Source organism: Coenobita brevimanus, chromosome 9 (genome assembly GCF_032717465.1).
Source record: "Coenobita brevimanus isolate Jiangsu-jjx chromosome 9, ASM3271746v2, whole genome shotgun sequence".
NCBI classification, from domain to species: domain Eukaryota; kingdom Metazoa; phylum Arthropoda; class Malacostraca; order Decapoda; family Coenobitidae; genus Coenobita; species Coenobita brevimanus.
In genome coordinates, this window is record NC_136962.1 from 2,032,501 (window position 1) to 2,048,176 (window position 15,676).

General features: G+C 41.2%; 1 protein-coding gene across 1 annotated transcript in view; it reads left to right on the forward strand.

Moving 5' to 3' along the window:
- The window catches only part of LOC145409807 (uncharacterized), a 57,422-nt gene extending 52,883 nt beyond the window's left edge, over positions 1–4,539 (forward strand). The window contains exons 11-14 of the mRNA XM_080280116.1: positions 229–429; positions 2,481–2,657; positions 3,890–4,083; positions 4,470–4,539. Coding sequence (XP_080136242.1) covers positions 229–429; positions 2,481–2,657; positions 3,890–4,083; positions 4,470–4,539 — 642 coding nt within the window. The remainder of the gene's footprint in view (positions 1–228; positions 430–2,480; positions 2,658–3,889; positions 4,084–4,469) is intronic.
- Positions 4,540–15,676: the final 11,137 nt, after the last annotated feature.

Below are 15,676 nucleotides of genomic sequence, written 5' to 3' on the forward strand. Positions count from 1 at the left end.
CCCTCTAACTCGATCCAACTCTCCTCCCTCTAACTCGATCCAACTCTCCTCCCTCTAACTCGATCCAACTCTCCCTCTGTCTATTTCCTTTCTCTCTAACTCTCTCATATTTACCCATTCCTTTCTCTAACTCACTCCAACTCTCCCTCTCTCTATTTCTCTCTCTCTAACTCTCCCTCTCTCTCTTTCTCTCTCTCTAACTCTCCCTCTCTTTATTTTCTCTCCCAGGGGGGCATCTACTTCTTCCAACTTATCGACTACTACGCGGCGCAGGTGTCGCTAATGTACCTGGCCTTCTTTGAGGTCGTGTCTGTTGTCTGGGTGTACGGCGCAAACCGCTTGGCAAGAAATGTTCGTGAGATGACAGGCAAACTGCCATCGCTCTATTTCCGCTTCTGCTGGTACGTCACGTCTCCCCTGCTGATTTTGGTGAGTTTTTTGAGTTTTTTCTTATATATGGAGGGTGATTGTGGGTCTATTTTAATATATGGCGGTCGAAATTTGAATTTGAAAAGATCGACGAACTCCCATCGCACTATTTCCGCTTCTGTTGGTACGTCGCGTCTCCCCTGCTGATTTTGGTGAGTTTTTGAGTTTTTTTCAATATATTAGGAGTCTCTGGGGCTTGTTTTTAAATATATGGAGGGTGAAAATTGAGTTTGAAAATATATATGCATGATCAGACAGCTTCCATCGCTCTATTTCCGATTCTGTTGGTACGTCGCGTCTCCCCTGCTGATTTTGGTGAGTTTTTTGAGTTTTTTCTTATATATGAAGGGTGATTTTGAGTCCTGAAAAATCTATACGAGGCGAAATTTTGGGTTTTGAAATGATCGGCAAACTCCCATCGCCGTATTTCCGCTTCTGTTGGTACGTCACGTCTCCCCTGCTGATTTTGGTGAGTTTTTGAGTTTTTTTCAATATATTCAGTGATTTTTGAGTCCCCCTTTTAGTATATAGAAGGTGAAATTTGAGTTTTGAAAGCATTTTAGATGATCGGAGAGCTTCCATTCCTCAGATTTGAATTCTGTTGGTACGTCGCGTCTCCCCTGCTGATTTTGATGAGTTTTTTGAGTTTTTTCTTATATATGGAGGGTGATTTTGAGTCCCGTTTAATATATAGAAGGTAAAATTGAGTTTGAAAATATATTACATGATTGTCAAACTCCCATCCCTTTATTTCCGATTCTGTTGGTATGTCTGTCACCGCTTTTGGTTTTGGTGAGTTTTTTTGAGTTTTTTCTTATATATGGAGGGTGATTTTGAGTCCTAATTAATTTATAGAAGGTGGTTTTGGTTTTCTTTTAATATATGGAGGGTCAGATTTGAGTTTTAAAATGTATATTAAGAGGTTTTTTGACACTCCTCTTGTAAAAGTTTGAAAAAGTCTATCTTCTTAATGACATCTGTTTTGCGAGTTATTCTGGTTCTTTGGGCATTTTCTCTCCACTTCTGATTTTGGTGAGTTTTTTTGAGTTTTTTCTTATATATGGAGGGTGATTTTGAGTCCCGTTTAATATATAGAAAGTGAATTTTGACTTTTGGAGATATTTTAGATAGACGGAGTGCTTCCATCCCTCAAATTCTAATTCTTTTGGTACCTCCTCTCTTCGATTTTGATTTTGGTGAGTTTTTGAGTTTTTTTTCAATATATTAGGGGTCTGGGGGGCTCTTCTTTAATATATGGAGGGTGAAATTTGAGTTTGAAAATATATTAGACTATCAGCAAGCTTCTGTCTGGCAATAGATGGATAGATAGATAGATAGTGGGATATAAGAGGGTTTTTGATGTAAATTAGATATGAATAAGTACAGAAAATGAATACGGAGGCTGCCAGAGATCGAGCGGCATGGAGGGGGGGATGAGGTCAGGGATAAGGCACTGAATAGGGAGGCTGCCAGAGATCGAGCAGCATGGAGAGGGGATGAGGTCATAGAGTGTGACCTCAGGGATAAGGCACCGAATAGGGAGGCTGCCAGAGATCGAGCAGCATGGAGAAGGGATGAGGTCATAGAGTGTGACCTCAGGGATAAGGCACTGAATAGGGAGGCTGCCAGAGATTGAGCAGCATGGAGAGCCGCCATTATAATTATTGTTTATCAATATTATTATTATTATTATTATTATTATTATTATTACTATTATTATTATCATTATTATTACTATTACTAATATTATTATTATTATTATTATTATTACTGTTATTATTATTATTATTATTATTATTATTATTACTATTATTACTCTTATTATTATTATTATCATTATTATTACTATTACTATTATTACTGTTATTATTATCATTATTATTACTATTACTATTATTATTATTATTATTATTATTACTATTACTATTATTATTATCATTATTATTACTATTATTATTATTATTATTACTATTATTACTATTATCATCATCATCACATCATCATCATCATCATCATCATCACCACATCACCACACCCCATTTTCTTTGCAGGCCATATGGCTCTTCTCAATGGTGGACTTCAAGCGACCCACGTACAACAAGGGCGAATACCACTACCCTGACTGGGCCATTGGACTGGGCTGGATTATCGCCTGCCTATCCATCCTGCCTATCCCTATCTGTGCCTTCATCGCTGTCTATTCTGCCGGCGGATCGACCCTGTGGGAAGTGAGTGGATAGATAGATGGATAGATAGACAGGTAGAGTGAGTGAGTGGTTGGTTGGATGTAGGGATGGATCGAGAGAGAGAGAGAGAGAGAGAGAGTGGTTGGTTGGTTGGATGGATGCATGGATAGATAGATAGATGGATAGATAGATAGATGGGTGAGTGAATAGTTAGGAAGATCGCTGGATTAATATATAAATAGTGAGAGGTATATGAGAGAGGGGGGTGTGAGTTGGGAGCGGGGCAGTGAAATGGCGGCGGACAGAGCGACGTGGAGGTGATTTGTTTGTGGCCACCCCGAACGGGATTAAGGCATCTGGCAATAGAGATAAATAGAAAGAGAGGGGGGGGGAAGGATGTACATATAGTATACTGTATATGTATGTATGTATGCACAGAAAAACAGTCATGTGTTTATGTATGTATGTGTGTATGTATGTATAGTAAGCAAGCATGTAAGTATGTATGTATGTATGTACAGAAGGCATGTATGTATGTATGTATGTACAGAAGGCATGTATGTATGTATGTATGTACAGAAGGCATGTATGTATGTATGTATGTATGTGTGTACTCTGTGTATGTATTTGTACTGTATGTATGTATGTATGCATGTATGTATCTGTATTATGTGTGCAGACTTCCCACCATGCGAAGCACCTGTATGATTCCCGTGAGTGTGTGTGTGTGTGTGTGTGTGTGTGTGTGTGCCTCTGTGTATGTATATATGTACGCATCACAATGTACACCAATTTATCCAGTGTACACTGCTGTATATCGTTTATCCCCCACTGAAATTCAAAAACGCACATAAGTCCCGTGTGGAGGAGTGCCAATGTTGTGTGTATGTATATATGTGTGTGCGTGTGTGTACAGAAAGCAAGCATGTATGTATAAATGTGTGTGTAACCTCAGTGTGTCAATATATCTCGTTTATTCCCAGCAGAGATTCAGAAGTGTACTGAAATCTGTGTGTGTATATGTGTATGTGTGTGTGTATATGTGTGTATGTCCGTGTATATGTGCGTACTGTCTCTGTGTACGTATATATATGTACGCATCGCCATATATGTCGTTTATTCCCCATAGAAATTCAAAAGTGCAGCAAAGTGTGTGTGTGTATATATATGTGTACGTGTGTGTATATGTGTGTATGTCCGTGTATATGTGCGTACTGTCTCTGTGTACGTATATATATGTACGCATCGCCATATATCTCGTTTATTCCACACAGAAATTCAAAAACTCCCTCAAGTCCCGTGTGGAGGAGTGCCCATGTTGCGGCCTGGGGCTGGACGGGGTGGACGAGGCGCAGACACACGCCAAGAGCTGCAAAAACCAAGTGAAATTGGTCGTTTACAATCCCCAGCCGGCAGAGAGCGAGAACGGGGACGAGGGAACGAAGAACGCGAAGAACGGAGAACAGATGTAAGCTTCTAAGGCCAAACTATCCCCTAGAAGAAACGTAAACTCTCAGCAAATTATTTAAGTGGTTGAATTGGTCTTTTTACAATCCCCAGCCGGCAGACAGCGAGAAGGTGGACGAGGGAATGAAGAACGCGAAGAACGGAGAACACGTGTAAGCTTCTAGGGTCAAAAGATCTCCTAGAAGAATGAAATACTCTCTTAGCAAATTATTTAAGTGGTTGAATTCGCTTTTATAATACCCAGCTGGCAGACGGTGGAAAGGTGGACGAGAGAACGAAGAACGCGAAGAACGGAGAACAGATGTAAGCTTCTAGGGTCAAAATATCTCATAGAAGAAACGTAAACTCTTAGCAAATTATTTAAGTGGTTGAATTGGTTTTTTAAAGTACACAGCCAGCAAAGAGCAAGAAGGTGGATGATGGAACGAAGAACGCGAAGAACAGAGAACACATGTAAGCTTCTAGGGTCAAAAGATCTCATAGAAGAATGAAAAACTCTCTTAGCAAATTATTTAAGTAGTTGAATTTGCTTTTATAATACCCAGCTGGCAGACGGTGGAAAGTTGGATGATGGAACGAAGAACATGAAGAACGGAGAACACGTGTAAGCTTCTAGGGTCAAAATATCCCCTAGAAGAAACGTAAACTCTCTTAACAAATTATTTAAGTGGTTGAATTTGCTTTTATAATACCCAGCTGGCAGACGGTGGAAAGATGGGTGATGGAACGAAGAACGGAGAACACGTGTAGCCATCTGGGATCTTCCAGGGGGAAAAAATAGCCCTAGAATAAAGGAAAACAACAGAATGAACCACCGAAATGAAGTTATATAGGTCGTTTGATATCCACAGCTGGTTAATAATGACAGGGTGAACGGTAGAACGAAGAACACAAAGAACAGAGAACGCACATAGGTATCTGGGGTGTTCTAGGGTTTAAAATATCCCATAGAACAATTACCTAGTTGAATTAGTTATATAGAACAGTGAACAGAGGCAAGATGAGATGGAGAATGAAGAACACGAAGAACGGAGTGAACGGAGAACGCACGTGGTAATCTGGGGGTGTTCTAGGGGTTAAAATATCACCTAGAACAATTACCTAGTTGAAGTAGTTATGTAGAACAGTGAACAGAGGCAAGATGAGATGTAGAACGAAGAACACGAAGAACGGAGAACGCACATGGTTATCTGGGGGTGTTCTAGGGGTTAAAATATCACCTAGAAGAAAATGGCGATGAACAGAACATGGATTGATAAAATAATAATTATGTAGATTACCAAGTGGGACTTTTATATATATTTTTTGATCCCTAACACCTTTTCTTAAGTGATTTATTTTGGTTATTACACCTTAATATCCTCCTATGTTATGTAAATCCTTCCAGTATCATCTAACACCTGCTGCTAAGTGATTTATTTTGTTTATTACACCTGCTGTTCTCCTATGTTGTATAAATCCTTCCAGTATCACCTAACACCTTTTCCTAAGTGATTTATTTTGTTCATTACACCTTACTGTCCTCTTCTGTGTTACATAAATCCATCCAATATCACCATACTCTGTATAAATAACCAGCCATATCTAAAAATAAATCACTAAGGAACAGGTGTTAGGAAATCACCATACTCTGCATAAATAGTGTACAAAAGGATATTAACCAGTCATATCTAAAAATAAATCACTAAAGAAAAAGTGTTAGGGAATGGATCTGTATAAAATTATTATTACTGTAACAATTATTATTATTATTACTTATTATCATTATTATATTATTATTATTATTATTATTATTAGTATTAGTGTTATAGATTAAGTTTAATGTAATAAAGGTTTTTAATTAACTTGTTTATTACTACTACTACAACAACAACTACTACTACTACTACTACCATAACAACAACAACAACTACTACTACTACTGCTACTACTACTACTACCATAACAACAACAACTACTACTACTACTACCATAACAACAACTACTACTACTGCTACTACTACTACTACTACTATAACAACAACAACAACTACTGCTACTACTACTACTACTACTACTATAACAACAACAACAACTACTACTACTACTATAACAACAACTACTACTACTACTGCTACTACTACTACTACTATAACAACAACAACTACTACTACTACTACTATAACAACAACAACTACTACTACTATAACAACAACAACAACTACTACTACTACTATAACAACAACAACAACTACTACTACTACTATAACAACAACAACTACTACTGCTACTACTATAACAACAACAACTACTACTACTACTATAACAACAACTACTACTACTACTATAACAACAACAACTACTACTACTACTACTACTATAACAACAACAACTACTACTACTGCTACTATAACAACAACTACTACTACTACTACTATAACAACAACAACTACTACTACTACTATAACAACAACAACAACAACTACTACTACTACTATAACAACAACAACTACTATTACTACTACTACTATAACAACTACTACTACTACTATAACAACAACAACTACTACTGCTACTACTATAACAACAACAACTACTACTACTACTATAACAACAACTACTACTATAACAACAACAACTACTACTACTACTATAACAACAACTACTACTACTATAACAACAACAACTACTACTACTACTATAACAACAACAACTACTACTACTACTACTACTATAACAACAACAACTACTACTACTACTACTATAACAACAACAACTACTACTACTACTACTACCACTGCTACTACTACTACTACTACTATAACAACAACAACTGCTACTACTACTACTATAACAACAACAACAACTACTACTACTACTACTGCTACTACTACTACTATAACAACAACAACAACTACTACTGCTACTACTACTACTACTATAACAACTACTACTACTACTACTACTATAACTACTACTACTACTATAACAACAACAACAACAACAACTACTACTACTACTGCTACTACTACTACTACTATAACAACTACTACTACTACTACTATAACAACAACTACTACTACTATAACAACAACAACAACTACTACTACTACTATAACAACAACAACTACTACTACTGCTACTACTACTACTACTACTATAACAACAACTACTACTACTACTATAACAACAACTACTACTACTACTACTATAACAACAACAACAACTACTACTACTACTACTATAACAACAACAACTACTATTACTGCTACTACTACTACTACTACTATAACAACAACTACTACTGCTACTACTACTACTACTACTACTATAACAACAACAACTACTACTACTGCTACTACTACTACTACTACTATAACAACAACTACTACTACTACTACTACTACTACTATAACAACAACAACAACAACTACTACTACTACTATAACAACAACAACAACAACTACTACTACTACTGCTCCTACTACTACTATAACAACAACAACAACTACTACTACTACTGCTACTACTACTATAACAACAACAACTACTACTACTACTGCTACTACTACTACTACTACTATAACAACAACAGCAACTACTACTACTACTGCTACTACTACTACTACTACTACTATAACAACAACTACTACTACTACTACTACTATAACAACAACAACTACTACTACTACTACTACTATAACAACAACAACTACTACTACTGCTACTACTATAACAACAACTACTACTACTACTACTGCTACTACTACTACTACTACTATAACAACAACAACTACTACTACTGCTACTACTACTACTACTACTACTACTGCTGCTACCCCACTACCACCACTACATATACAACTATTGTGGTAGGTCAGTGTCCACCATCCCCTCACTTGATGTAGTACTGCTTTAGGTAACTCCACACTTAACAAGCTAAAAAATTTCCTGTAATGCCAGAAACCATTGATTACGCTGGGTGGTAACCATAGCACGAATTGGCGCCTGGTGACAGTGGGTTGAGGTGCTCCAAATAATGGGTTTGCGTCTGAGGCTCACATAATGCTACTCAGGGGCGTGGGAGGCTGGTCAGAAGGCCTTATAAGGGTGATGGAATTAACCTGGGAGGATGGGGAATGAGAGACTGACTAGGAGAGTGTGTGAGTGAGGTGGAGGGGAGACCAAGGATGAGATGGAGGGATGGAGAATGAGAGACTGACTAGGAGAGTGTGTGAGGTGGAGAGGATGGAAAATGAGAGACTGACTAGGAGAGTATATGAGGTGGAGAGATGGAGAATGAGAGACTGACTAGGAGAGAGAAAGATACCCAAAGAAAGAGTAATGATGAGAAAGCAAGGAAATGAAAAATACACGAGAGAGAGAGAGAGAGAGAGAGAGAGAGAGAGAGAGAGAGAGAGAGAGAGAGAGAGGAAAAAATTGAAACCTAGAAAGAGAAAACGTACACAAAAAACTCCAGTATTATAGAAAACGAAGGAATATAAAGGCAAACCATAGGAGATTAATTTTCTTCGTCAGGCGGCCCGTCTGCGTTCAAACTAAATATTTAAAAAGGAGAATTATGGTCAAAGAGGAAAGATTCTGGAGAAATAATTAGTATGGATTCTTATATATTTTTGAACATTATATAATCTTTTTCCGGAGTAATTTATTGCATGGGATAATATTGCTTGGATTTATTTTTGAGAGTAACAATGGTATATATTATTTTTGAGGCATTTAGTAGCTTTTAAAAATAAGATAATAATATAAAAAATAATTATATTCAAATTTAAAAATCAAAAAAAGTATATGGGGACGGAAATGAGCAGGTTCAAAAATAATGGAAATTTGAATTATCTCGAATGCCATTTGTTTACATGTCGGAGAGGATGGAGGATGAAAGACTGACGGAGAGAGTGTATGTGAGTGAGGTGGAGGGGGGAAGAGGGAGGGGGAGGCCGAGGATGAGATGGAGGGATGGGGTGGAGAGGTATACGAGGGAGGGGGGGGTGAGTTGGGAGCAGGGCAGTGAAATGGCGGGGGACAGGGCGACTTGGAGGCGATTTGTTTGTGGCCACCCCAAACGGGATTGAGGCGTCTGGCAATAGATAGATAGATAGATAGATAGGTTCAAAATGGCTGGTGGTCGGGAGGAAAGCGGGAAGAAATTTTAATATATGAAGACTGTCAAGGAATTTTGACGTCCCTCCACCCCCCCCACACATTATACATTCACCCCCCCCACACACACTGCAACCACATCAAACCATACACCCCCCACCCCTCACCCCCACACATACAACACATCCACCTTCACACACACACACACACACACACACACAAAAAAACAAACACCCCCCCACCCCTCACCCCCACACATACAACACATCCACACACACACACACACACACACACACACACACACACACACACACACTGCAACCATACACCACCCCCACCGCCTCCTACCACACACACACACACACACACACACACACACACACACACACACACACACAAGTATTCTATGACGGGACTTGCTAATGGGGATGTGTGTGTGTGTGTGTGTGTGTGTGTGTGTGTGTGTGTGTGTGTGTGACTGCAATGGTGTGGTGAGGTGGGCAGGTTGCCATGGTAACACAGACTCCCTGCACCAGCCAAGCTAACACCATGCGTATTGTCCACTGAGTCTCACACTTTATATAAAACATCTTTGTACTCATATTTAAAGACAATATTGCCGTTTTTTTCATCACGATACGGTAGAACATACTCGGACCTAATTTGTAAAAACGATCAATGAATATTAAAGATTTCTGTGGCATGAAATATAATGGAAAAGGTGTTTGGTGGTGGGGTGGAGTGGGTGTCTAGCGGTGCATTGTGGTGAGACACACATGCACTCACAGGACCATATTTACACACACACACACACACACACACACACACACACACACACACACACACACACACACACACACACAATACTCTCTAATGGAACTTGCTGGTGGGGAAATGTGTGTATGTAACTGTGGTGGTTTGGGAGGTTGCCATGGTAACACACAGACTTCCTTTGCAAGTTATTTTTGGATAGGGCTGGTAAAGAGAGCTGTATGATCATGAGAGTTAATAGAGACAGTATTAACACTCTCAGAGTAGTATGACCCACTCTCAACCGAATGCTATTGCCAAGAAGCACCTTGAATAGAATACTAGAGTTGCCCCTACCATCAAAGGGCCCTGGTACCATCTAGTGGTTGTAAAAGTAGCTGGACAAGTTTCTCGTCTTGGTAGGCGTCGCTACTTGGCTACTTTTGCTAGTGGCCGTATGACAGTGGAAGGACGAGGGTGTGTGTGTGTTGCTGTTGCATCATTGCCCTGAGGTAAGTGTTGGATATTTGCTGTTTTTAGCCATTAAGGTGACTACATTAGGACACAAGGATATCGCACTGATAGCCAGGAAGTATCATGGCCCAAAGAAATAATACCTATAAGGCTACTAGACGTAATTCTGATGAGACAAGGGGGATGTTAGTGTGAGGGAGATGAGGAGGCCTTGTAGTCCAGTGTTACTGTTTTGTGGAAAATCGTCTGCTAATGTGGAAAAACAAATGAACGACGAGCATGGATGTGGGCAGGCGGACGTCATTCCACACTAATTGTTCACGTTATTTTGTAGGAATACGGGGGATTTTATGATGATAGGGAGGCAGTATCATGCATTGTTATTCAGACCCTTCACAGTTAAACCAACGAATATGTAGCGTTTGTCTATAATACTGTCATTTAAAACAAGGAAGAGTACGTCGTGGAACAGTCTACCTCTACCCACCCGGCGATATCATATAAAAAATATATATATATATATTATTTACAAGACACGTGCCAACCATTAGCAGTGCACACTTACTTTGTAATATTAAAGAAATACCGAAACAATGTTGTAAATCGTGTACAGTTGATATACTAGAAAACTTGGATGTGGATAAACTTCCTTGTCTCTTGGCTGGTTATTAATCAACATTTGCTGACTTATTAACTCTCTTAATCATTTTACGTCCTTACACTTGAATCATAATAGGTCTGACATCATTAATTATACCCTCTCTTCCAGTATTCACAGTATACCAAATTTTATGGTAGTTATACCAACAATACATCCTCTGTCATCCTGGTTACTAAACGAGACCGTGTGCAATAATGACGTCACAACCAGTGTGCAATTCACGGCAACTCTGCCTTGTACCGCCTCAATGTTGGTGTCTCAGCACCACTGAAATAGCAGTGTGAGTGTCGTCCTGTAGATTCTCGTGCCGATCAGACTGGTGGACTAGGTTTGCCTGCCCCTTGTCCCTGTACACCCAACAGTACAGTTTGGGACCTGAATGTAAACTGATAAGTGCGATTCAGATTTCAGAGGGACAGTGTGATGGAAAAAAAATATTGTATGTAAGTTATTTTGTCCTGAAACACACACACACACACACACACACACACACACACACACACACGTACGCGTATACTGTGGTGTTGTTCCTTCATTTTACCAAGGCCGAGATAGTCGTTTTTTGCAGCTTATTTCCGGTAGTTCAGTGAAAGAATTGAACTTACAGCTCTACATCATTTCCATACCACTTCTTCGTGACTAGCACCACTCCAGTGTTAACCCCTTGTCACAACACAAAATTTAAGATAGAGATTGCAATTTTACGCCAAGTTAGAGTGAACAGGGTATAGTAGTGATGCTGCAACACACGTATATTTGTCCTCTTGTTTACAGGTCAGTCCACACGCAGTCCTTAGGTCACGTCTTCCACAGAACAGGTAAAGCATGGACAGCCAGCGTAACTAAATGGCAGACCAGAGATGGAGTGAGAGGATGAGGCACACAGAGAACAAGATAGAGATGATACTCGCAGATCCACCGATCTGGGACGGAACAAGCTAACAACCAAAGGATCGGAGTGGAGACAGGTGAGAGGGGTCCTTATCCTGCAGTGGTGTGTCACAGGCTGATGATGATGATGATGATGATGATGATGATGATGATGATGATGTTGATGCTGCTGATGATGATGATGTTGATGCAAACTCTTGAATATGGTTAGATGATAGTGATGTATTTGATGATAATGGTGATGATATTGATGTAACTTCTGTACTACATTTTTAACAGTGCTGGGACGGTGATGACATGCTGCTGCTGCTGCTGACGATGATGATGATGATGATGACGACGAGGAAGATGATGATGGTGATGATTACGACAACGAAGATGACGACGACGATGACGACGACGATCTTCAAGTCATTGGCTGAGTCACCTCTCCCTTTCCTTTCTGTTTAACTTCGTGTTTTGGTGACTGGGCATGTGTGTGTGTGTGTGTGTGTGTGTGTGTGTGTGTGTGTGTGTGTGTGTGTGTGTGTGTGTGTGTGTGTGTGTGTGTGTGTGAGTGGTGTGTGTGTGTGTGTGTGTGTGTGTGTGTGTGTGTGTGTGTGTGAGTGGTGTGTGTGTGTGTGTGTGTGTGTGTGTGTGTGTGTGTGTGTGTGTGTGTGAGTGGTGTGTGTGTGTGTGTGTGTGTGTGTGTGTGTGTGTGTGTGTGTGTGTGTGTGTGTGTGTGTGTGTGTGTGTGTGTGTGTGTGTGTGTGTGTGTGTGTGTGTGTGTGTGTGTGTGTGTGTGTGTGTGTGTGTGTGTGTGTGTGTGTGTGTGTGAGTGGTGTGTGTGTGTGTGTGTGTGTGTGTGTGTGTGTGTGAGTGGTGTGTGTGTGTGTGTGTGTGTGTGTGAGTGTGTGTGTGTGTGTGTGTGTGTGAGTGGTGTGTGTGTGTGTGTGTGTGTGTGTGTGTGTGTGTGTGTGTGTGTGTGTGTGTGTGTGTGTGTGTGTGTGTGTGTGTGTGTGTGTGTGTGTGTGTGTGTGTGTGTGCTTGCTTATGTTCGTGTATGTATATCTTGGTTGATGATACCATAGTTATTCAAATGGCAGAATTATCATCACACATTCATAGTTTTATTTCAAGGGTAAATATTAGGCCAAGAATATAGGACCTTTTACCTATACAATTACGAGACACTTACGCAATATTCTGAAAAGCTTATTACATCCCATAGACCACAGCACAGGGTTCCATAAGTCACTGATCACCGTCTCTTTATGTATCGTTAGGAAGTGGATGAATATGAGTGAAGTAATACATATATTTTGGTCTTTATTTAAAGGGAAGAATTAACCTCACATATTCTTTTTAATTTTAAGGATACAACACATGATTTTCTACATTTTATCACAGTAGCTCTAGGACCGGCCCTGACCGTCTGCTTCTCACTAACAATTTTCGGATAAGAGGTGTTGTACTCATATAGGCTTTAGAGATTATAGTGAAGCCAAGTTACGTTCTACCAGCCCCACACATTGTCACACACCATCACCCTCTCACACCACACCATACCATACCACCCTCCCACACCGTATCACACCACACCATACCATACCACCCTCCCACACCGTATCACACCACACCATACCATACCACCCTCCCACACTGTATCACACCACACTATACCATACCACCCTCCCACACCGTATCACACCACACCACACCATACCATACCACCCTCCCACACCGTATCACACCACACCATACCATACCACCCTCCCACACCGTATCACACCACACCATACCATACCACCCTCCCACACCGTATCACACCATACCATACCATACCACCCTCCCACACCGTATCATACCACACCATACCATACCACCCTCCCACACCGTATCATACCACACCATACCATACCACCCTCCCACACCGTATCACACCATACCATACCATACCACCCTCCCACACCGTATCACACCATACCATACCATACCACCCTCCCACACCGTATCACACCATACCATACCATACCACCCTCCCACACCGTATCACACCATACCATACCATACCACCCTCCCACACCGTATCACACCACACCATACCATACCACCCTCCCACACCGTATCACACCATACCATACCATACCACCCTCCCACACCGTATCACACCATACCATACCATACCACCCTCCCACACCGTATCATACCACACCATACCAATCTCTCACACTACACGACACGAAATCACACTCCCACACCACACAAAACCACCCTCCCACACCACACCACAACACAAAAATATCCTCCTCCCACACCACACCACACACAACCGCCCTCCCACACCACACCACACCACACATTACCACCCTTCCACACCACACCACACCACAAAAAAATCCTCCTCCCACACCACATCACACCACACATTACCACCCTCGCACACCACACCACACCACAAAAAATCCTCCTCCCACACCACACCACACCACACAAAACCACCCTCCCACACCACACCACACGACACCACACAAAACCACCCTCCCACACCACACCACACCACACAAAACCACCCTCCCACACCACACCACACCACACAAAACCACCCTCCCACACCACACCACACCACACATAACCACCCTTCCACACCACACCACACCACACCACACATTACCACCCTCACACACCACACCACACCACACATTACCACCCTCACACACCACACCACACCACACATTACCACCCTCACACACCACACCACACCACACAAAACCACACATTACCACCCTCCCACACCACACAAAACCACAAAAAATCCTCCTCCCACACCACACCACACCACACCAAACAAAATCACCCTCCCACAGCACACCACACCTCACCACAACCCTCCTCATACCACACCACACAACCCCCCCCCACCACACCAAACCACACGAAGGAGATTAACCTAAGGGGCCTGAAGCTCCCGCATCTAGTAATTCTGAGTTTGTTTCCAGGTAACTCCACACACACACCTCAGGTCACGTCTTTCACAGAAGATATAACAGAAGGACAGCGAGCGTAACTGAATGGCAAGCCAGAGATGGAGTGAGAAGAAGAGGTGCACAGAGAACAAGATGGAGAGATGATATGATGCAGATCTACCGAGCAAGGACGGAACAGGCTAACAATCAATGGATCAGAGTGGAGAAAGGTGAGAGGGTCCTTATCATGCAGTGGTGTGTCACAGGCTGATGGTGATGATATTGATGGTGATAATGATGTTGATGCTGATGGTGGTGATGCTTTAACATCTCAACGTATGAGGTTACAGAATGCACAGTGAGGCTGCATAGCCAGGAAATGGAAGAATATGAGTGCATTTAAGTATTTATGTAATGTGATGAATAAGGATGGAAGATTAGAGGATGAAGTGACTGAAATGATACGTCAGGGAAGGAGGGTTGCTTGTTCTCTAAAAAGCAGTGATTAGGAAGAGGGAACTGAGGATGAAAGTATGAAAAAAAAAGGGCACTGCATGCTGTGATTCCCACTTTAAAGTATGGAAGTGAAGCTTGGATCTTGTTGGAAGGACACAAGTCAAGAGTGAGAGCAGTGGAAATGAGCCACTTGAGAGGAGCATGTGGAGTTTCATAGAGAGACAGACAGACAAATGGGCAGGTGAAGGAGCGTTGTGATGCTGATGTGGATGAGACTGAAAGCGTTAAGAGAAATACTTCGAGATGGTTTGGCC